At 34.0% G+C, this 23,999-nt stretch overlaps 2 protein-coding genes across 4 annotated transcripts in view; one reads left to right on the plus strand and one right to left on the minus strand.

The window, feature by feature from the left end:
- Window positions 1-1,626: 1,626 nt before the first annotated feature.
- LOC129915152 (uncharacterized) lies at window positions 1,627-2,883 on the minus strand. The gene has a single exon (XM_055994619.1). It carries the CDS (start codon window positions 2,881-2,883, stop codon window positions 1,627-1,629), a length of 1,257 nt encoding a protein of 418 aa, XP_055850594.1.
- A 5,904-nt stretch (window positions 2,884-8,787) lies between these two features.
- Window positions 8,788-23,999, plus strand: part of LOC129916651 (octopamine receptor beta-3R) — a 114,785-nt gene continuing 99,573 nt past the window's right edge. For all 3 annotated transcript variants that reach the window (XM_055996742.1, XM_055996743.1, XM_055996744.1), the window contains exon 1: window positions 8,788-9,089. The gene's annotated coding sequence lies outside the window, so the exon portion shown is untranslated. The remainder of the gene's footprint in view (window positions 9,090-23,999) is intronic.

The following is a 23,999-nucleotide window of genomic DNA, read 5'->3' on the forward strand; positions in this document are numbered from 1 at the left end:
GGTCGGGACATCTTCGGGACATGCTCGGGACATGCTCGGGACATGCTCGGGACATGCTTAGGACATGCTCGGGACATGCTCGGGACATGCTCGGGACATGTTCGGGACATGCTCGGGACATGTTCGGGACATGCTCGGGACATGTTCGGGACATGCTCGGGACATCTTCGGGACATCTTCGGGACATGTTCGGGACATGCTCGGGACATCTTCGGGACATGCTCGGGACATGCCTGGACATGCTCGCGACATGCTCGGGACATGCTCGGCACATGTTCAGGACATGCTCAGGACATGCTCGGGACATGCTTCGGGACATGTTCGGGACATGCTCGGAACATGTTGGGAACATGCTCGGGACATCTTCTGGACATGCTTCGGGACATGCTCGGGACATGCTCGGGACACCTTCGGGACATGCTCGGGACATGCTCGGGACATGCTCGGGATATGCTTAGGACATGCTCGGGACATGCTCGGGACATGCTTCGGGACATGTTCGGGACATACTCGGAACATGTTCGGAACTTGCTCGGGACATCTTCTGGACATGCTTCGGGACATGCTCGGGACATGTTCGGGACATGCTCGGGACATCTTCGGGACATGCTCGGGACATCTTCGGGACATGCTCGGGATATCTTCGGGACATTCTCGGGACATGTTCTGGACATGCTCGGGACATGTTCGGGACATGCTCGGGACATGTTCGGGACATGCTCGGGACATGTTCTGGACATGCTTCGGGACATGCTCGGGACATGCTCGGGACATCTTCGGGACATGCTCGGGACATGTTCGGGACATGCTCGGGACATCTTCGGGACATGTTCGGGACATGCTCGGGACATCTTCGGGACATACTCGGGACATCTTTCTGACATGCTCGGGACATGTTCGGGACATCTTCGGGACATGCTCGGGACATGCTCGGGACATGCTCGGGACATGCTTGGGACATGCTCGGGACATGCTCGGGACATGCTCGGGACATGCTCGGGACATCTTCGGGACATGATCGGGACATATTCGGGACATGCTCGGGACATGCTCGGGACATGTTCGGGACATGCTCAGGACATATTCGTGACATGCTCGGGACATGCTCGGGACATCTTCGGGACATGCTCGGGACATGTTTGGGACATGCTCGGGACATCTTCGGGACATCCTCGGGACATGCTCATAACATCTTCGGGACATCCTCGGGACATGCTCGGGACATGCTCCGGACATCTTTGGGACATGCTCTGGACATGCTTCGGGACATGCTCGGGACATGCTCCGGACATCTTCGGGACATGCTCGGGACATGTTCGGGACATGCTTGGGACATCTTCGGGACAAGCTCGGGAAATGCTCGGGACATCTTCGGGACATGCTCAGGACATGCTCGGGACATGCTCGGGACATGCTCAGGACATGCTCGGGACATGCTCGGGATATCTTCGGGACATGCTCGGGACATCTTTGGGACATGCTCGGGACATGCTCGGGACATGCTTGGGACATGCTCGGGACAACTTCGAGACATGAATGAATGAATGAATGAATGTGTTGTGGGGGAAAGTTGCACTGCGACCTTAAAGGTCTATTGTGCCCCCAAATTTGGCTGCAATTAACTACTTACAGTACAGTCTCCAGTTTGATACTTTTTAGGTATTTGATTAACTGGAGTATTTCTATCGACGGTAGATCTTTACTTGTTACCTGGTGCTGGCCCAGGTATCTGTGTCGATTGTGCATTAGTGCTTCACAGTTGCCCAGTATGTGTTCTGGTGTCTCTTCATTATTGTTGCAGAATCTACAGGTGGCACTGTCTGCCAGGCCAATGTTGTTGAGGTGTTTTCTCAGCTTGCAGTGGCCTGTAAGGATCCCTGTTATTATTCTCAGGTTGTTTCTACTCAGGTTAATGCAGGTTTTAAATCTTTTTTGGTTGTAATTCCCAAGTAGTGATTTCGCCTGTCTGAGTTTAGGAGTCTCTTTCCAAATTTTAGTTCGTTTGGCCTCCTCATCGGTTTTTATCATTTGTTTGATCGTGCTGTCTCCAATTCCGCAATATGGTTCTGGGCCCATAAGAGGTGCGGTTGCAATTGCTTTTGCTAAGGAGTCTGCTACTTCGTTCCCTTGTACTCCAACATGTCCGGGAACCCAGTACAGTGTTATTTTATTTGCCTTGCCAAGCTCGTTCAGCTTCTTCACACATTCCCATACGAGTTTGGAGTTGATGGCGTATGAGTTTATAGCTTTAAGTGCGGCCTGGCTATCAGACATGATGGCAATGTTTTGGTTTTTGTATTTTCTTTCGAGATTATGTTCTGCGCATTTATCTATAGCGTTGATTTCCGCTTGAAAAATGCTAGGAAACTGTCCCATTGGAATGGAAATTTTGGTTCTAGGCCCAAATATTCCTGCTCCAGTTCCATCAGCTGTTCTCGATCCATCAGTGTACCACTTGATGGCGTTTGCATTGAAAGTGTAGTTCGTGGATTCACTTACCCACTTTGCCTTGCTACTAAACTGTGTTTGAAAGTTTTTCTCAAAATTGTATTTCTTGATCATACAATCTCTTGGGATGTCAAGGAGGTTTTTAACTGTGGTGTTCGATATTGAGTCCCTTTCTTTGAGACCAATACTCTTGCCCGTACCAGTTCCCTCTTTTGCAAATCTCAAGATTGTTCCGTTAGCAGTACTACTTATTATTTCATGGAGTAGTGTTAAGTGGAGGATGACTTCCATTGCTGCTATAGGGCAAGTTCTCATTGAGCCAGTAATGCATAAGCAGGCCAATCTTTGAACTTTGTTTAATGTCTTTTTAGTTGTAACTAGTTCGGTTCTTTTGTGCCAAACAACCGCACCGTAGGTGATAATGGGTCTCACCATCATGGTATACATCCACCTTAGGATATTTGGTTTGCACCCCCATGATTTAATTGCCAGTCTTCGGCATATCATAAGGGCTTTTGTGGCTTTCCCGACTGTTATTTCTAAGTGTTTATTCCAGAGGAGTTTACTGTCTAGTGTGATACCTAGATATTTTACCTCTCTCTTTAGTTCAATGACCTTACCAGCTAGCTGGATAGGTCTGATATGAGGCAAAAGCCGTTTCCTTGTGAATGGTACAGTTGTAGTTTTTGCTGGGTTGATATTTAGCCCCACCGTTAAACACCATTTACTTGTAGCTGAAAGTCCTCTTTGGATGATATCGCAAAGGGTCTCCTCGAACTTCCCGTAGGCGGTTCTTCGAGACATGCTCGGGACATCTTCGGGACATGCTCGGGACATGCTCGGGACATGCTCGGGACATGCTCGGGACATCTTCGGGACATGTTCGGGATATCTTCGGGACATGCTCGGGACATGCTCGGGACATGCTCGGGACATGCTCGGGACATCTTCGGGACATTCTCGGGACATGTTCGGGACATGCTCGGGACATCTTCGGGACATGCTCGGGACATGTTCGGGACATGCTCGGGACATCTTCGGGACATCCTCGGGACATGCTCGGGACATCTTCGGGATATGCTCGGGACATACTCGGGACATCTTCGGGACATGCTTGGGACATGCTCGGGACATCTTCGGGACATGCTCGGGACATGCTCGGGACATCTTTGGGACATGCTCGGGACATGCTCGGGACATGCTCGGGACATGCTCGGGACATGCTCGGGACAACTTAGAGACATGCTCGGGACATATTCGGGACATGCTCGGGACATCTTCGGGACATGCTCGGGATATCTTCGGGACATTCTCGGGACATGTTCTGGACATGCTCGGGACATGCTCGGGACATGTTCGGGACATGCTCGGGACATCTTCGGGACATGTTCGGGACATGCTCGGGACATCTTCGGGACATGCTCGGGACATCTTCTTGACATGCTCGGGACATGCTCGGGACATCTTCGGGACATGCTCGGGACATATTCGGGACATGCCTGGACATGCTCGCGACATGCTCGGGACATGCTCGGCACATGTTCAGGACATGCTTAGGACATGCTCGGGACATGCTCGGGACATGCTTCGGGACATGTTAGGGACATGCTCGGAACATGTTGGGAACATGCTCGGGACATCTTCTGGACATGCTTCGGGACATGCTCGGGACATGCTCGGGACATGCTCGGGACATGTTCGGGACATGGTCGGGACATCTTCGGGACATGCTCGGGACATGCTCGGGACATGCTTAGGACATGCTCGGGACATGCTCGGGACATGCTTCGGGACATGTTCGGGACATACTCGGAACATGTTCGGAACTTGCTCGGGACATCTTCTGGACATGCATCGGGACATGCTCGGGACATGTTCGGGACATGCTCGGGACATCTTCGGGACATGCTCGGGACATGCTCGGGACATGCTCGGGACATGCTCGGGACATCTTCGGGACATGCTCGGGACATATTCGGGACATGCTCGGGACATGCTCGGGACATGCTTCGGGACATGCTCGGGACATGCTCGGGACATCTTCGGGACATGCTCGGGACATGCTCGGGACATCTTCGGGACATGCTCGGGACATGCTCATGACATCTTCGGGACATGCTCAGGACTTCCTCGGGACATGTTCGGGACATCCTCGGGACATTCTCTAAACATCTTCGGGACATGCTCGAGACATCTTCGGGAAATGCTTCGGGACATGCTCGGGAAATGCTCGGGACATGTTCGGGACATGCTCGGGACATCTTCGGGACATGCTCAGGAAATGCTCGGGACATGGTCAGGACATGCTCGGGACATTTTCGGGACATTCTCGGGATATCTTCGGGACATGCTCGGGATATCTTCGGGACATGCTCGGGACATCTGCGGGACATTCTCAGGACATGCTCGGGACATGCTCGGGACATGCTCGGGACTTGCTCGGGACATGCTCAGGACATGCTCGGGACATGCTCGGGATATCTTCGGGACATGCTCGGAATATCTTCGGGACATGCTCGGGACAGCTTCGGAACATGCTCGGGATATCTTCGGGACATGCTCAGGACATCTGCGGGCTAGTCTCGAGACATGCTCGGGACATGCTTGGGACCTGCTCGGTACCTGCTAAGGACATGCTCGGGACATGTTTGGGACATCTTTGGGACATGCTCGGGAATTGTTCGGGACATGCTTGGGACATGCTCGGGACATGCTTCGGGACATGCTCGGGACATGCTCAGGACATGCTCGGGACATGCTTGGGATATTTTCGGGACATGCTCGGGACATGCTCGGAATATCTTCGGGACATTCTCGGACTATCTTCGGGACATGCTCGGGATATCTTCGGGACATGCTCGGGACATCTGCGGGACATTCTCGGGACATGCTCGGGACATGCTCGCGACTTGCTCGGGACATCTTATTGACATGCTCAGGACATGCTCGGGACATGCTCGGGACTTGTTCGGGACATGCTTCGGGACATGCTCGGGACATGCTCAGGACATGCTCGGGACATGCTCGGGACATGCTCGGGATATCTTCGGGACATGCTCGGGACATGCTCGGGACATGCTCGGAATATCTTCGGGACATGCTCGGGACATCTTCGGAATATGCTCGGGACATGCTCGGGACATGCTCGGGACATGCTCGGGACATGCTCGGGACATGCTCAGGACATGTTCGGGACATGCTCGGGACATCTTCGGGACATCTTCGGGACATCAAGATCTGGACATCTTCTGGACATGCTCGGGACATGCTCGGGACATGCTCGGGACAAGCTCGGGACATGCTCGGGACATCTTCGGGACATGCTCGGGACATGTTCGGGACATGTTCGGGACATGTTCGGGACATGCCTGGACATGCTCGCGACATGCTCGGGACATGCTTGGCACATGTGTGGAACATGCTCGTGCTCGGGATGTGCAAATATTTTGTAGTTGCAATAACAATTGAGTTCACAAGTAAAAGAAATTTCATTTATTTAAATATCAAAATTGTTGAAATGCATCCAAATATAAGTTGAAATATATTTAAATGAAATTTTTTTTGATTATGTAGTGTGAACTTAATTTAAGGTGTTGTGATCATTTTATGTTATTATTAATCTATGGGATTATCACGATTTAATTGTTCTTCTGAAACTTTAAAGTAAATATTAGTTTGTTAATTGATTTCTTTTTAGTATCACATTCCTTACTTTTTCTTATTTTTTTTATATATTATATTTTTTGTTAAAGGTTTTAATTAAATGCGTTTAGAACAATGTCTAATTTTTTAATTTGTTTTAGTATCCCAATTTTGCTAGCAAAACCAGTTGTTTTATTTAAAAAAACCGCGCGATTTTTTAAAATAAAACAACTAGTTTTGCTTGCAAAATCGGGATAATAAAAAACGGGATTATAAAAATCGGGATTTTAAAAAGCGGGATTATAAAAAGCGGGATTTAAAAAAACGGGAATATAAAAAGCGGGATATCGAACCCAACCCTTTTACAACCCAGATACCTATACAAATGTGACATCCAAAACGATGGAATCACTCTATTTCAATTGCAAGCTTATATTGTTAGATCAAGGGGCACGGTAGTGCCCAGCCAAGTTCTCTAGCAACTTTGGCACTACACCCTTATTTACAGGAAACAACTCAGGCCATTTTCGACCCCTCTCTAACTTCCACACCAAAGATGCTAGAAATTTCAAACTCGCTACATTTGTTGAACTGGTCAAAACCAAACACCTCACAAAATTTCAGCCTCCTACGATGAGTAGTTTCTGAGATATAGGGCTTCAAAAATCGCAAAAACCGTAACTGACTCACTGACTCACTGATTCACTGACTCACTGACTCACTGACAGATCATCAAAATTATGGAGAACTTCCCGATATCGTAGAAACTTGAAATTTTACACGGTGATAGGACTTGTGGTGTATACAAAGGAAAAAATCGAAAATTTGAGATTTTCAATTCAGGGGGCGTGGTAACCGCCCATTTTCGTCAAATTTTCATCAATTATTATAGAGCACTTCTGACTATTGTAAAATCTTGAAATTTGGTAGAATGGTAGAGCTGGTAGGTAATACAAAGAAAAAAATTTAAAATCTGATAATTTCATCCAGAGGGCGTGGCAACCGCCCATTTCCGCTGAATTTTCATCAAATATTATAGAGCCCTTCTGATTATCGTAGAATCTTGAAATTTGGTAGAATGGTAGAGCTGGTAGGCTATACAAAGAAAAAAATTTAAAATCTGATAATTTCAGCCAGAGGGCGTGGCAACCGCCCATTTTCGTCGAATTTTCATCAATTATTATAGAGCACTTCTGACTATCGTAAAATCTTGAAATTTGGTAGAATGGTAGAGCTGGTAGGTTATACAAAGAAAAAAATTTAAAATCTGATAATTTCATCCAGGGGGCGTGGCAACCGTCCATTTCCGCTGAATTTTCATCAAATATTATAGTGCACTTCTGATTATCGTAGAATCTTGAAATTTGGTAGAATGGTAGAGCTGGTAGGTTATACAAAGAAAAAAATTTTAAATCTGATAATTTCATCCAGGGGACGTGGCGACCGCCCATTTTCACTGGATTTTCATCAAATATAGAGATTTTCAATTCTACAGTAATACATTGCAAAAAGTAGTGAAATCACAACAAAAACATTACTGTTAAAAAAAGAGCCAAGTTCTCCTATGTTGAAATTATGCTGGCACAAAAAGTATTGAGATGTAAAAGTGTACCAAGTTCTAAAGTTTGGGTTCAAATTCGTATCAATAAAATTTTGATTGTTTACTTGGCAATTTTTGAAATAACTTTAAAAATCGGTAAATAAAAGAAAAATTGTCAAGAGAACAATCAAAATTTTATTGATACGAATTTGAACCCAAACTTTAGAACTTGGTACACTTTTACATCTCAATACTTTTTGTGCCAGCATAATTTCAACATAGGAGAACTTGGCTCTTTTTTTAACAGTAGGTAATGTTTTTGTTGTGTTTAGTTTTTATGGATTTAGATTATGATTAAAAATAAAAAAAAAATCTGAATATTAGCCGCTAGAAGGAAAGTACCTACTTCAATAAGCACACACTCAAGTAGTAATAATTTTCCACAATCATTTTATTTGCCCCTCAATAATGCTAATTCTACTGAAGATTGAAGAGAAACCAATAAATACATAAATAGCTTACCTTACCTCATGAATCATTTAGATATTTTATCAATGAATTTCTGCCACGTGCGTAGAAATTGCGTGATTTTATAATACAAAAAATATCCCAAAACAATATCATGCGCACTGTGAAAAACAATAGTGTTCTCTTAATTTTCCCTTTGACGTCAATCAATCGATTGCAACTTCTTATCCAACAAGTTTGTTTCAAACAATATCAAACTCATTTAATACTTACATGATGAAAACAAATGCAAAAAGCTTTTACTCCGAAAATAAGGGAAATTTATTTCAATGCAAAAACGGTCCAGCATGGAAAATCTTCTATCTTCTAATAAGTTAATTTTAGTCTACGACGAATTTTCCCCCGGTTCGCATGGATGAAAATTTGCTCATTTAGTAATCTACACGTAATACGAGTTAGTTTTACATTTTGTGATTTCTAAGTGGAGCATCTCTTAATATCGAAACGTTAATGGTTTGCGTCTAGAGTAACGCATTATGTGTCTTCTCGTTAGGCACTACCACAAGAAGAAGTGAAAGTGAAATGATACCAGTTATAAGCCAATGCAAAAATTAAAGGTTACTTTAAAAAATACCTATTTCCTGATATAAAGAAAAAATACCCATTTAATAACCACTGTATTTAGTGTGTTTAAAAATCATCTAGTTTTCGAGTTTGAATTTAATCGGATTTCTTTCAAATTCTTGTCAGTTTTTTTCTCAGTCTTTAATAAATTTTTAATTAATGAGTGAAATATTATTCGTTAATGTATTATAGCAAACTTCCTTAAGCACTTTTACCAGTCGTTTTAGAATACTTACCTTAATTGGATTAACCATGCTTCCCGATTCAGCAGTTCCGGTAACCATCAACTCTAACAACTTAAGCAGCAGCAATAGCAACAATAGCAACAACAGCAGCATCGTTTCTACTTGAAGGATAACATTTAAATGTAAGCATTTTCTACCATTATTGTGCACTATACTTGAGATATTATTTCACACTCTGTTGCACTGTATCCTATTATTTTGAATTATAATGGCCATCGGCTATGGTTGTGGGATGATGGTTGGTCACCTTGCATCAGGTTTTTGGTGCTTGTAATTAAACGTGCATAGAGATTGCTATATTCCATTCTTACCGTGTCGTTGAGATGAGAAAGATACCTAGATTATGTATAGCCATCAAATTTCTACAAATGGAAATTTTTAGAAAAATTAAAGAGGAGAGAAAGTGGGGTTAAGGATTTTTTTTAAATGACGTAAGATTAGTTTGCTTGGAAAAATCATGAAAGCTAAGAAAATTTTTCTAAAAAGGTTCAATAACGATCTTTACATAGGTCAAGATCATAGTTACTTTTGCTCTTGCAGTATATTCTGTTCTTTTTTTCAATTTTGTTTCCTTTATAAAATTCGAGAAGTGACGTATTTATTGTATTTATTAACCCTTGAGTACCAGGCCGTTTTCGTTTGCTTCCTTCAAAACAAACGCAATTTTCAAAATGCATTCTGTACAACTCGGAGTGTGAAAAATGTTGTTCCTAGTAATGGTTGATTACCGAATTAGAGATCAATAATTTTCTGAAACTGTTTTGTGGCTTTTTTGGTTTAAAATGGCACAAAGTGTATGTAGGTATGTGGCAGTTGTCTTCTCAGAATAAGTTGCGGAATTTTGGAATTTCGGTGAATTACTGCAGAATTTGAAATTATTTTTGTCTTCTTAAAATGGCTTTAAGGCGATACAATTATTGCAACAACCATACAGTGGGGTGTTGGTGTGGATGCGAGTTTGTGATAGTAATTGTGCTGATAAGGAACAGTTGAAAGAGTTTAGCCTCAAACCTGCGGTATAGCCGTTGTTAACAAAATATTGCATGGGAAAAATCAAACACAAGTGCAGAATATAAACATTTGTATATTTAATTTAAGATAATGATAATTATAATTATGATTATTAATTATAATAAATTGTTTAAAAAAAAATCTTATCATTTTGAATTGAATTAAAAAAAAAAATAAAACATTTAATTACATACATAAATATCGTCGCTTTCAAGCCATAGTGGCATAAGTCGGAATTTGATAATTTTCAGGAGAGACATTTAAAGTTTTTTGAATCATTAAGGGTCAATTTTTCAATAGTCAGATAAACCTCAGATAGAGCTTATTCCTGGGAATAAAAGTTCTTTTAATATTGAAATTTATTCTTCTGATAGTCTAACAGTTAGACTATCGTCATGACGATTGAAAAATCAGGACTAAACAAAATAACAAAATAAAATAAAAAACAAATGTAAATAAAAAACCAAACTCAAAAGTTACATATATACACTGAAAAATAGATTTTCTTTTTTGCTATGAGATGGTATACTAAGTTTTATAGAAAACACAATATTAAAAAATAGAAAATAGAACTATTTTCGACATTTTTTTTTTCAGACTCTATAGAAAAACTGACGTTTTGCACGTTATTAAAAGACAAAACTATGTATACAAATTTAAAAATATTATATTATTTTTTAACTCAATTTTATTTATTTAATAACGAAAAAGATACAAAAAAATGCGCTTATTCTAGCATAAACGAAAATCATAAACAAAAGCATATTTAAATTCATCTTTTCAACTCAGTTACAGGACCGGACTTGAACCGTATAATACGACAAAAAAGCCGAAATGATGTTTTCAAAAATCGCTCAGTTAAGATTTTTTGACAAAAAAAGCCGGACTTCATTTATATCGTTTTATTTGTACTTTCTCAGTGAATCTATACTATATATTTCAATATTTTTTTTTGCAAGCGCATTTTAAAAGAGCTCCAAACAAAATTTGAGAACAGGGCCCTATTGATGCACCAACCACTTTGCATTTTGCAACTTTGCAAAACAATACTTTTCTGCAAAGTAAAAGTGCAAAGTGTTGCACCAAAAATTAAAAGTTCCTCACTTTGCAATTTTTGATGTTTTTTTGCAAAGCAAAAAGTGCGGGCGTTGCACCAACTCAAAATGGAACTTTGCGTAGTTTGAAAATTTGCACAGGAATTTTTGTTTTACTTTTCAAAAAAATAATTTCCTCTTTGCAAATTGGAGTTTGGTGCAACAGAATTTGCAAAGTTAAAGTGCAAATTTGCAAAATGCAAAGTGCAAAGTGGATGGTGCAATAGGGCCCAGGTCACACAATTTTTGTTGATTTTTTTTTGAAGAATGTTTGAACATTTTTTATTATAAAAAAAACTATTAAATTTATAAAAAACAACTCCAATAATTTTCAAAAAAAAAAAACAACAAAATCTTTTCATAAATTTTTTTTTCATTATTTTGTTTGGAAATCGAGGCTATTCATACAAATATTTTTGTAACCTTAAAAAAAAAAGGTTTGTTTGGTTCGACTTATTTTACTCACATACATACCTACCTTACTTACTTTAAAACTACTTATTTTATGATTTTTTTAAAATATTAATCCCGTTGTTTAGTAAAATATTTTCTTCTATAATCATTTTTATCAAAAAAACAAAACCGACTTCCATGATTCAAAACGGGGTTTTATGGTTTTTCTAATAGTTCTTATGGCTTAAACTGAACGAAATTTTAATGGGACCACATTGCAGCCACTAGCTTTCCAATACAAAAAGAATTATCAAAATTGATTCATTCTGTCCAGAGTTATGCGGTAACAAACATAAAAAAAAAATTACAGACGAATTGTATACCTCCTCCTTTTTGGAAGTCGGTAAAAATAGTTTTCAAGCTCAAAATTTGAAAAAAAAATGTGTATAAACCGATTTTTAAAAATTAATTTTTTATCGTAATTTGACAAATGAGGTATCCTTGGAAGCGTCTAAATATAATTAGTTCATTTTTTGTGTTTTTTTCATTCTGTTTTGTATAGTTTGCCGCGATAAAATCAATTCTCCCCTGATTTGTTTAACAGACACACCCCTTCCAATAAAATATACATATACGCTGTTGAATTTAAATGACCACCGCTATCTGTATCAACTATAGCTCGTAATCAAAAATTTAGATATTTTTAAATTTTAAATATTTTATAATCATAATTAAAAATATTTTCGAAAATTGTCCCTTCCAACTAAACGGACGTCAAAGGACCACCTTTCTTTTGTTAAAAAAAATGATTGAATTTAAATCTGTTTCCGAACTCGAATCGAACTCTTTCTTTTTGTATTCTAATTAATGTTTGAAAATAAAAAAAAGTTTGTCCTTCAAAAATAGGAATCGTAAAGATATTTATGTGTTATTAATGTAACATTCAAAATTGGTCATGGATAGCGGTAATGTAACAGGATTTTTTTTTTCAAATTCATTCACATGATAAAAAAATATGTATGAACGTATGTAGTAGGTATCTACTTTAAAGCCATGTAAGTTTTGAATAGAAAATTTTTTCTAGTTTTTAAAACTTGCCTTATAATTTACTGTAGCAGAGATATTAAATTTGGAAGACAGAAGTGTCCTTTTCTATTCAAAGTCCGATAATAGCGTTATCAAATCATAAACAAAATGTATGAATTAGTTATTAAAGCTAAATGTTCGACTTTTCTTAAAAGTAAAGAATTTCTTAATTTTAAGTTGCAAGCTAGTTCTTAGAACTACGAGATTTTTTTTTTTTTTAATAAATATGTAGGTAGGTATATTAAAACAAAAATATTATAGTTTTTAAATTCTGTTTTTAAATTTTTTAATAGAGAACTTTTGAGTTTCTCAAAAAATCACTAAATAATATCGATTTTTTTTTAACTTTACATTTTTTTCACTAGTGTCATCTTCAGAGTCTTAATTAACTCTAAAATTTGCATTTTGTTATATTAAGGGCCAATTTTTCAATAGTCAGTTAAACAGTCAGTTAGTACTTATTCCTAAGGATAGAGAAAAAATCAATTTTTCAACAGATTATTCCTAAGAATAAAACTATCTGCTTCTTTCAGAGACGAATAAAAATTATTCTAAGGAATAATCTCAATAAAAATATTGTGTCAGTTGTCAAAGCTGTTTTGAAAGAATTTTGAAAAAAATACAGTGGAACACAAGAAAACAAAAACAATCATGAATAAAAATGACGTTTAATTTTAAATATTTTTGAGTTTGACAATTTTGTTTTGTTATTCTGTAGAATAAATTATTCTTGATTGAAAAATTCAATGTTTTTATCTGATTGTTTATGAGCCTAATAAGTTTATTCGTCGAACAGTTAACTGACTGTTTATTAGAAGATTGAAAAATTGGCTCTAATAATAATAAAATAAAACTAGTGTACAAAATTCAGGCCATATCTTGTAAAATTAATTTTTGGCTAAATTGACGGGCTATAATAATTTTACCAACCAGATAAACAAAATATGATTTAATTCCATATTTTTAAAGTAAAGGAAGGTAGAAACTTGAATAGAAATACTAAATGGCTGTGAGCGAATATGGAATACACATTAATCTAGCAATCTAAGATTCATCCCTACTTTTACTAGATATACTCTGTAACATATACCTTGCCTCATGGAGTTAAATCATTAATTTCTTTGTGTTTTCAATACATTGTCAAAATTAATAAAATATGACTATGACTACGTTTCCATACCATATGCCTGCATCAATTAAGGCTGCCATGTTAAAAGAGGTAACGTTTCTTATACTCATTGAATTTTCTTATAAATTTTGTTATAATGTAATAATTGCAAACCCAGTAATATAAGATTGCCTAATGGAAATTAGGCAGTCATAATGGTTACTGTCATTCAAAAAGATTTATTTGCATTGTATTGATTTTGTAGGTCTGATACAAGAACTCAGTTTGCATTCATTTAAATAGTGCTATAACCTGCTATAATTTTAATAAACATAAACATAATAATATGTAGGTGTTCATTTCATTAATAAAACACGTTACACGTCTGAAAAGTTTGTTTAGGTTTATTTTCCATACTTTCTAAAACAATACACCAACAATATTCTTCAGTAAAGAGTTTCAGATTTTATTTAGTATAAATAAAAATAAAAGAACCAGAAAAATTATAAATTTTATTTTCTGGAAACTCCTATCTATTACGTCATTAAGAGTCCAACAGTTTGTACTTGCGATATATGTAGGTACTATAGGGCAAGTTTAGGATTCAAAAAAAAAAAAAAAAAAACAATCGGACTCGAGATAACAATCAGACATGACATTACGATGATAGAGAATGCTTAAAAAGTAAGTCCCGGAATTCTGTCTGTCTGTCCGTCTGAAAGTACCTAGAGCTATAGCCCAAACTACTGGGGCGATTTTCTTCAAACTTGGTATATAACAGTTTTGGGTTGGGTGATTCCCTAGAGGTTATTGAATTTTTTTAGGACCAAAATTAGCGGTACCTGTCATATAATGGAAATATAAAAGTAAGTTTATTTTAAAAACAGCTTTAACGATTTTGATTCAAATTTTTTTATATAGTATTTCACATAAGGTCCAACTTTTGAAATAAAAAAATATTTTTTGTACCTTTATTTACGGTCCTTGTTATAGAACGGTTTTTTTTGTAAACGACATCGAAAATTTCAACCAAATTTTTTTATACAGAAACGTTAAAATAAATCTCATTAAATTTTTCAAAAAATACATTTTGAATTTTAAAAAATAATATATTTCAAATTTTTTTTGAAAAATCGATTTTTGGAAACAAATCGTGAATTTTATCGAAATTTCGTTTTTACGTGTTGAATAATATTTACTTGAATGGCATACCAACTTTTTTTTTGAAAAATGTTCGAAATTTTTTATATATAAAAAAATATTTTTCAAAAAACGGCTCTAAAGATATTCGATTTTTTTTTTAAATTAATTTTTATGCAAGAAATCAAATGGTATACTTGGTTTTGTGTAAAAGATAATTTGAAACGATGTTTAATTAATTATAAAAAAAGATTTTATATTTTTTATATTAGTTATGAAATTCCTTAAAAATAACAAATTTTAATTTACCTTAATTTTGTTCAGTAAAAAGTCTTTACACCCAGTCGTGCATTTTATTTTTTTTTAGTTTTAGAAATTACGCGACCGACTGACGTTCAATGGACATAATTTTTTGCCTCCATTCCAAAATTGGTAACAGGTGCTATTGAATTAATTTTATTGCAAAAAACAACCCCTCAGGAATTTGAAAGAAAATCTACACTGTTATGCTTCCTCAAGCTGATAGAAGGATTTTTCTTAATTGTATTTAATTAATTTACCGTTTTAATATAAATAGGTTAGATTAAGTTTTGGTTTGCGAAGAACTTTGTTTAAAATATAGCACATTGTTTGTAATTTTTTTTTAATCCTTAAAGATTTTAGTTTTAAAACTTTTAAGCTTTCAAATTTTTAATGGATTTTGTTTTATCAAGTTTTAAGGGTATTTTTTTTTTGTTTTTACTTAACTTTGTGAGTTTTCTTAAAACTCAAAAACAAAAAAAAAAAAAAAAACAACTATTTTTTGGAAATACAAATCCTAGGAATATTAATATCTAAGGAAGATATTTAAGCTAAAAAAATAATCGATTCATGCTTTTGAACTTTTTGCAAAAAAAAAACTTGTATCTATTCAGATGGAAATATAATATGGAAATGAAGAAGAATACAAATTTTAAGGGCTAAGGCTACACTATACTCTGACAAAGGGAAAGGTTGGTGATAAAATTAACATCTTCTACCATTATTTTTTGTTTGGGTTAATCTATACATATTCATTTAAATTTCTTTAAAGTCTCTTCTAACTATTTAGTAGGTACATTTTATAGATTCTATTATAATGATTCAAATTAATGAAGTGAATCCAGTTGAAAGAATTCATTCTACAGGAAATCACATTCTTTTGCATGCATTAGAATGAAAACAAAACAAAAAAGAAAAACTTTTATATAATGAAGGTAAAATTGAATTCACATTTTGCAGGATTGCATGAATATTGAATATACAATAAGACGAAAGTCGTATACGAAAATCGAACAAATAAAATACGCTTTGAATTTATTCGTATTGTATTGTGTGTGCCGGTTGAGGTTTTGGGTGGTAAAAACGAATAACTTGATTCAACATGACATCCTGGAAAATCTAAATTAAGTCGAAAGTTTGTTTTTGGTTCTTGTTTTTGTAATAACATATTGTGGTTGTAGTGCTATCCTCTGAAATTATAAGGAAAGGAATTTATTATATTGAAGAAAACAAAAGCTAAGTTGGAGACGAAAACCACACAAACCCAAACGTCAACTATTTTTTATTAGTTTTGGTTTTTCTTGATGCTTAGAATATAATGAACATATTTTATGTGAAAGAGCAGAAATAGTTGTTTGGATTTTGTTTTTGTGAAGTAAGAACTTTTCGAAAACAAATCTTTTTCTTCTTCTTAAACTACAATTAGGGTAAATTAGGGCATTATGGCATACCTAAGCACAAACTCAAATATCTTTACTACGGACTACAATTTTTACTTCAATCATTTTTTTTAATTAAATTTCATAAAAACATAACATAAATAAATTATTTAAGAATAAAAATTCAAGCTTTTTAACAAAAAATAAATTAATTTAAAAATAGTCCAAAAAAAACCATATTGCCCTATGTACGGGCAATATGGCGAACCCCATTTACTTCGGAACCCTTTACTTTTTTTACGTATATTCAGCATTTCTGAAATATAATTGTTAATAAGTTTCATAAAATTAACGTTAAATTGAGGTTATTTTCAAATTTAAAAAAATGCAGAGTTACTTTTGAAATTAGTTTTACATAAGGGCATTATGGCGCAGTCGGGTATAATATAGCGCCATAATGCCCTTATTGCATCTGCGCCATATTGCAAAATATACACATATTCACAAAACTCCAAAAACTAAACACAATTCTTACTTCAGTTAAAATATAACAAGTGATATAACCAAACCAAAACTGTACTCTGCGTTTCACTCTTTACAACAAACACGTGCACTGTATACTTACCGAGATACACACAAACAAAAACAAAGATTTATTATATTGGAACCCAGAACCGGTATTTTTTTTTTGTTTTCTTTTTTGTTTGGCACAAAAATAATAGCACTGACCTGCGATCGTCACAAGGCTAGTGTTCGACGAAGGCCAAAGTTTCTGCATTGGTTTTATTTAAAAGTGAGTATTGGAAGTATGGTAGTTGAGAGGTGCGCCATAATGCCCGAAGTTACCCTATGTTAGTGGAGTAACATTTACTGATGATTATTATTCTCAAATATATTATGTATTCATATGAATAATTTAAAGCTTTTACTTTTTGTTATGGCATTCATGGTTTCGATTGGGACGAAAATTCTCACTTTAGGTACTTTGCTTCAGTCCTATTCAACTCTCGGTTTTAAATTGTTTCATGTTTGACAAGGACACGGTCGCTACGACCGACGACGACCTTAGAAACTCAAATTTATACAAAACTTAGCATAATGATGGTTTAATTTTATAGTATTAACATGTCAAACTGTAAGTAAAGTGCCTTCAAAGATTTTATACGTGCACTCCATTGAGATGCGAAAAATTTTCATGGGAGAGATTAAGTTATTATACTCGTATTCTTATGTTGAAATATATTTTATGAAGGATTTTTATTTAATTCAAAATGTAGGTTATATGTAAAGACTATTCTTTATATTCTATTGGTTTTTAAATACAATATAAAGAATGAAAACATAAATTTCATCAATAGTTGTTGATCTATGAGCTATAAATAGCACTGTGTTATACTGCCATAGACTTATTCTGCTTTGAATAGTGCTTGTAGTACTGATTACGAAAAAGTATGTTCAGATATGTATAATAACTTCTTATCTGCACGAACCTGCTCTTAGAGTTCAAGTTGCCAAAATTTTTAAGACTTTTTATATAGCTAAAAACATAAAATTTGTTTTTCAAAAAAAAAAAACATCTGACATCGAGTTGAGCTCCAAAAAAAAGTATGGAATAAAATTTTTTCATTTAAGAAAAAATATTATCAAAATCGGTAAACAAAATCTAATTTTATATAAATAATTTTTTGAAAACAAAATTTTAAAATAAAACTGGTATGCCATTTTGAAGGAATTATTAATCAACATATAAAACCAAAATTTCAAAATATTCAATGTCCCAATATAAATTCAAAATATTCAATGTTCAATATTATTATTATTTTTTTTTTTAAATAATAATAATATTTAATATTTTCAAAATTTTGTTTTGAATTTATATTAAAATAATAATAATGCTTTTGTATAAAAAAAAAATTCTTGAGAAAAAATAAGTAGTTTGGAAGAAAATCAGATTAAGAAAAAAACGGTTCTATGGCAGGTATTGTTAATAATGATTTTCGAAAAAATATTTCCATAAAAAAAAAACTTGTTTTAAAACTAATAAAATGTAAGTTTTTGTTCAGCCAAATCGTTGGAGCAGTTTTTGAGATAATTAAACTTTTCTATAATCAGTACCTACATATACATATATAAGGTACCTACCTGCCGTTATTTTTGCATATTTTGGAAATTTTGCACTTTTTGAATGTAAGATTGTGTTGCTCGTACAGTATTTGCTGTTTTTTAAATATATCAAAATTTATCTTCTTGCGATATAAGGTTTAGTCGAATCTGTTAAAAGATATCTATAAAAACAGATCATCTTTTTTGTCGTTATCACGGAAATGTGTCTATAAAAATAATTTAAAGTTTGCACAAATACAGTCCTAGTTACTATCTATCTATCATATAAATTTCAAATATCTATCAAAATAAAAAAGTTATAAATAAATAACGGTTGAAAACGGTCAAACAATTTGGGGCAAAAAAATAGGTTTTCCCGTTTCTCAGTAAAATATCATATTAGAAATGCAATTTTTTGCTCACGTGTGCAAATTAATTTAGATTTTTCGAAAGCTCTTAAAAATTCCTAAATATAAAAAAAAACATTCGAAAATACTTTTAAAAAATAGGTGTTTTTCCAAAAATTCATATTTCGAAAACTAGGGTCTTAAAATTTATCCGTATCAGAGCAGATATTTTTTTTCATTATCCTTCCATCAAGCTTAAAAAAAAATCTGTTTTCCTATAATGGCCACATGGTCGGAGGGTTATTTCTTGCATTGTTTTTAAAAAATTGTTCATAACTCAGTATAAAATTTTTTCAACATTCTGACATTCTGAAAAAAAACCGTCAACATTTTTTTTGTACCATCTCATTTTACCCCTATTTACCCTATTTAGTGATAGAATTTAAAAAAATCGTTTTTGAATGTTCACTTTAAGGATATTATCTATAATAGTTTATTTATAATTTTTCATTACATTCTATACAACACTGCTAATAGTCTCAGGCACAACGGAAATAAATGAGTCAACTTCTTTAATGGATGCAGCCGGGGTTCATCGACTTATAAGACGCTACAATCACGCCAAAGAAAAATCAATTTTATTATTTTAAGAAAAATTTGCAATAATTTTGCTTAATTCTACCAACATTTAGAACAAAAACAAAAAAAAAAAACACTTCAAGGGAAAACAAAAAACAATGAGCATTAACAAAGTATGCGATAGGCAGTAATATTATTTCAATAATAAGTTAATTGATGACAAATTTGCGATGCACTTGAGTTGTTTGATAATTTCTTATTTATTCAGGCCGGCAGCTTTTTTTTTTCATACATTTCTGAAACACTTAAAGGTAAACACCCTTAGTGAAGTGAGTTTGTGTCTTATTAAAATAAAATTCAGTGACAGTGAAATCAATTTTATCTTACTCTTACCTATGTATTTATATAGGTACGAATAATGTTTTTTTGTAGCTATGTGCATTGCAAATGAAAAAGTATTATTGTTTGTTTAAGATTGCTGTTTCTAGTTAGATACTTATTAGAATAGTATATTGATGTCTGTGTTTTAAACAAAGTTTTAAATATAATGTGCTTTTTGAAAATATAACTTATCAAGATTTACATAATTTTGGCGGGAAAAATTATTAAGAAATAAATTATGTTTATATTTAATATATTTATATTTCTAAATGATAGAAGTGTGTCTACATCATATTTATTGAAAAATAATATCAACAAACAAAAACTAACGGTTGAGCACCAACAATTTTTGTATTACCTTATTGAAAATATATAAATACCTATAATATTAAATATCAGATAATTTTTTGTTGGAGTGTTAAACAAAATGTGAGAATATAACTTCATACCAATCAAAATTTGACGGGTTTGTTTTGTCTCCCAGTATTTTTCTAGAGTGTGATGTGTTACAGTATAATTACGGTGACCATATTTCTGGGAGCAAAGCCCGGTACAATTAAAAATTCGTTGGATCGTTTTGAAAATCTCGATTTTTCAAAAAAAAAAAAAAAAAAATATTTTTTTTTAAATGACTTTCATAATTTTTCCTTTTTTGAGGACTAGATTTCTTTACCTAACGATTTTTATAGAAAATTTTCTTTGAAATCTTTTAAACATTTACAAGGAAGTCAGAAATTAACGGTTTTATAATAGGTTCTGTTAATAACTTCTAAAAAATATTTTTAATGCTTTTATCCGGAAAATAAGAAAAACTTTTATTTTCCAACCACTGTTTTTTTTGTTTTCCTTACAAAGTAATTAAAATTCTGAATAAAAAAAATCAGGGAATTTGCACATACGGGACAATCATGGGACAAATTTCCAAATACGGGACACTTATACGTCCCGGGTTTCTTAAATTAAAACCCCGGGAAAAGCTATAGACATACGGGACAGTCCCACGTAAACCGAGACGAATGGTCATCGTAAGTATAATAGAAAATGACTTTCTATCAAATTCAAAAAAACAAATGGTATTGAAGTTTTTTTAAAGACTTTTTTAATTGATTTTTTAAAAGAAAATGACATACTACATACTCAGGAGCAAAAAAAATGGAATCAAACTTTGCGCTCTGTAAAAACGATAATTGATCAGGATATAATTGACATATGTACAAAGGGCCCAGGGGAAAAACGGCTCATGTCCAAAAAATAAACTAATGATGAGGTCTTGTAGTATTTACTGAGCACTATTTGATGGCATCGTTACTTTTACGGCCATATTATTCATTAGTTTAAAAAATACATCTGGATGTAAAGAAATTTAAATGTCAAAAATAAATCCAAATCCATAATATTCACTATTACACAGAGAAAAAAATAGTAATTTTTAACTATTTTTTAACTATTTTCATAGTTAAAATCGGGATAACTATTTTGGATTTGGGTTTATTAAACCAAGCATATTTTACTAAAACAAGCATATGAGTAGCATGAAAAATAAAATAAAACCCAAAAAAGACATGCATTTCCTGACTAAACCCCTGGTCCTAGAAAAATGGTTTATACCTTTTTGAAAAGGGTGTCCAATATAGAAAAGAACTTAATCAAAAATTTGTAAAATAAGGCTTTATCTAAAATAATGGCCTCATAAGTCAAAATATACCTATTTCAAATGAGAAAAAAATTTAACCTTCTGGGGCGTCATCTAGCGTCAAAATAAAAATCTGAAAAAATTAGGGGATTTCTTTTTTTTTTTATTATTTAGAAACAGTTTTTCCACTTAGGAACTTGATTCCCGAAAAAAACCTAAATAACGAACGCCCTAATATGTATATAAAAAAAGCCCAAATCATTAATTTATTTGATCAATTTGAGCTTTTGTTGTTTTTAAAATGACAATTTTGCAGTTAGTTCTTCTTTTTTAACGACTTAATAGGTTTAAGATGAAGTATAAGTTCAATATTTATTTCAAACCCTCAAAAATATTACAGGCGACTCCCTCTAAGTCGAACTTTCTCTAACTCGAGTTTCGCTCTAAATCGAACGTTTTCACCTATTTTAATGAAAATTTGAAACAATTTTGGGAGTTTTATTATTTATGTAGTTTTATTTATTTATGTTTTTAAAAATGTTTCCAGTAAAATAGCCCATTGCAACTAAGTTTTGATCCGATCAAAATATTTGGAACTTTTTTATTGGTGAAAATGAAAAATAAGTTGGTACACGGAGAAAAAAAACACTACGATTTTTACTAAAAATGAGTGAAATCCGCTTAAATTCTGTTTAATTTAAAGTGAAATTCATTTTTAATTAATATAAATATTCACCTTAAAAAACAATTTTAAAATTATCGTCAGACTTCAGCTTTAATTGTAGTTTATATCATACATATTTCCGCCAATAAGATAGCACGATGGTTATTGGATTGATCCCCAGTGGCTGCTGTTTTTTTTTTTGATCAAAATGTTTGCATATAAAAATAAGATGATTTTCCGCTTAAATCAACCGCATTTCTTTTTAATTAGCATATTCATGTAATTCAAAAAATTTCTCCGCTCCATGACAGACTTCATCTTGGAAAAAAACCATGCAGCAATCCGCTTATTTTAATATAGAATCCGATTGTTTTCAGGTGTTTTTTTCTATATTTAAAAAGTTCTTATTTTATCAACCTGTTTTCCTTTTCATTTTCGAAAAAACACAAAAAATAATTCTAATTTTCAAAGATGATTTGATGATACTCAAAATATCAATCTTTCAAATTTCTCTAACTTATTAAGAAATATTAACTGTTCACATCAGAAATTCAATATTTTAAATTAGTTTTGGTTTGGTTTCTTAAAGGTAGGTATTCTGTTAACCTTTCTCAGTAATTATATAATAATCTAACTATAAAATATATTTTATCAACGGTACCACTCGAAACGGCTCCAAAATTTTTTGTCTGTACTAATTCTATTAGAAAAAGATAATAGTTAATTTTATTATTATTATTCTGTTCACATCTTCATTTTCTTTTCAACAAGACATTTTCTTTTTTAAACAATTTATTAGCATGTCATTACCATTAGAACATCTTAGATCTTATATGTGTTCCATTAAACGAAAAACAAATTAAGCTCCCATAAAAATAATTCTTAAACTTTATCCTCACCTCGGGAGAAGAACGTTTTCATGTTGAACAAAGTCCTTTATCATCTGTGAGGCTGTGAATAATAAACAAACATTAAGGCGGGTATTTTATTTCATCCGCAAAGCAATCAAGTATTATAATCCATTAAAATAAGACGACATAAAACTTTATTGTAGACAGTACACAAATAGAGTATATTTTTTACCAGCAGCGATGTTCTTTTTTTATATTTGCTCTCATTTTGTATGCCACTAGCGATTGAAAAGTTTTTAATCATCTTTCACTACCTAGATGTAAATTTGTATGTGTTTGTATAATCCAAGTTTATATACTTGTATCTTTAGGAGAATTTTAAAACATTTTCAACATTCGTTTTCAATATCTTCCCATTAAGAATTGTTTTTTTTTCTTAAACTTTCAGCTGTTTGACATACAAATTAACATACAACTAGAACAACTTGCCACTGCTTTTGTTTCTTTGCTCGCTGCTAAGACAAATTGAAAAAAAAACAATGTTTTTTTCTAACGAAAACTAAGTTGTGCATCTGGATATTTTTCTTAATTAAAATTGGGAGTCCTTAATTCTTCAAGGATTTTTATTATTTTGGGATTTAAAGTTTTCTTGGTTGTTATTTTAACTATTTTAACTGTAACATCTCAAGTTTGTTGTAGAAATTTATTCAAAGTCCAAACAACCACAGGATACATAAGAAACACTTTCCAAAAAATGACCTCTTTTCAATGAACTAAAAATAAACAACATTTCCATGCTTAGAAAACTTAAGATGGAAAAGCAATTTTTTTTATATTTGCTGAATGGTTTTTTTTTTTTTGTAAATGAGCAAATGTCAAGGTAAGTGGTGGTCCTGTCGAGCTGAAATAAATATTCATTTTGATGTCTGCATTTACCCACGTTTTATGACATTCACTTCATAT

This window comes from Episyrphus balteatus, chromosome 3 (genome assembly GCF_945859705.1).
Source record: "Episyrphus balteatus chromosome 3, idEpiBalt1.1, whole genome shotgun sequence".
Classification (NCBI taxonomy): domain Eukaryota; kingdom Metazoa; phylum Arthropoda; class Insecta; order Diptera; family Syrphidae; genus Episyrphus; species Episyrphus balteatus.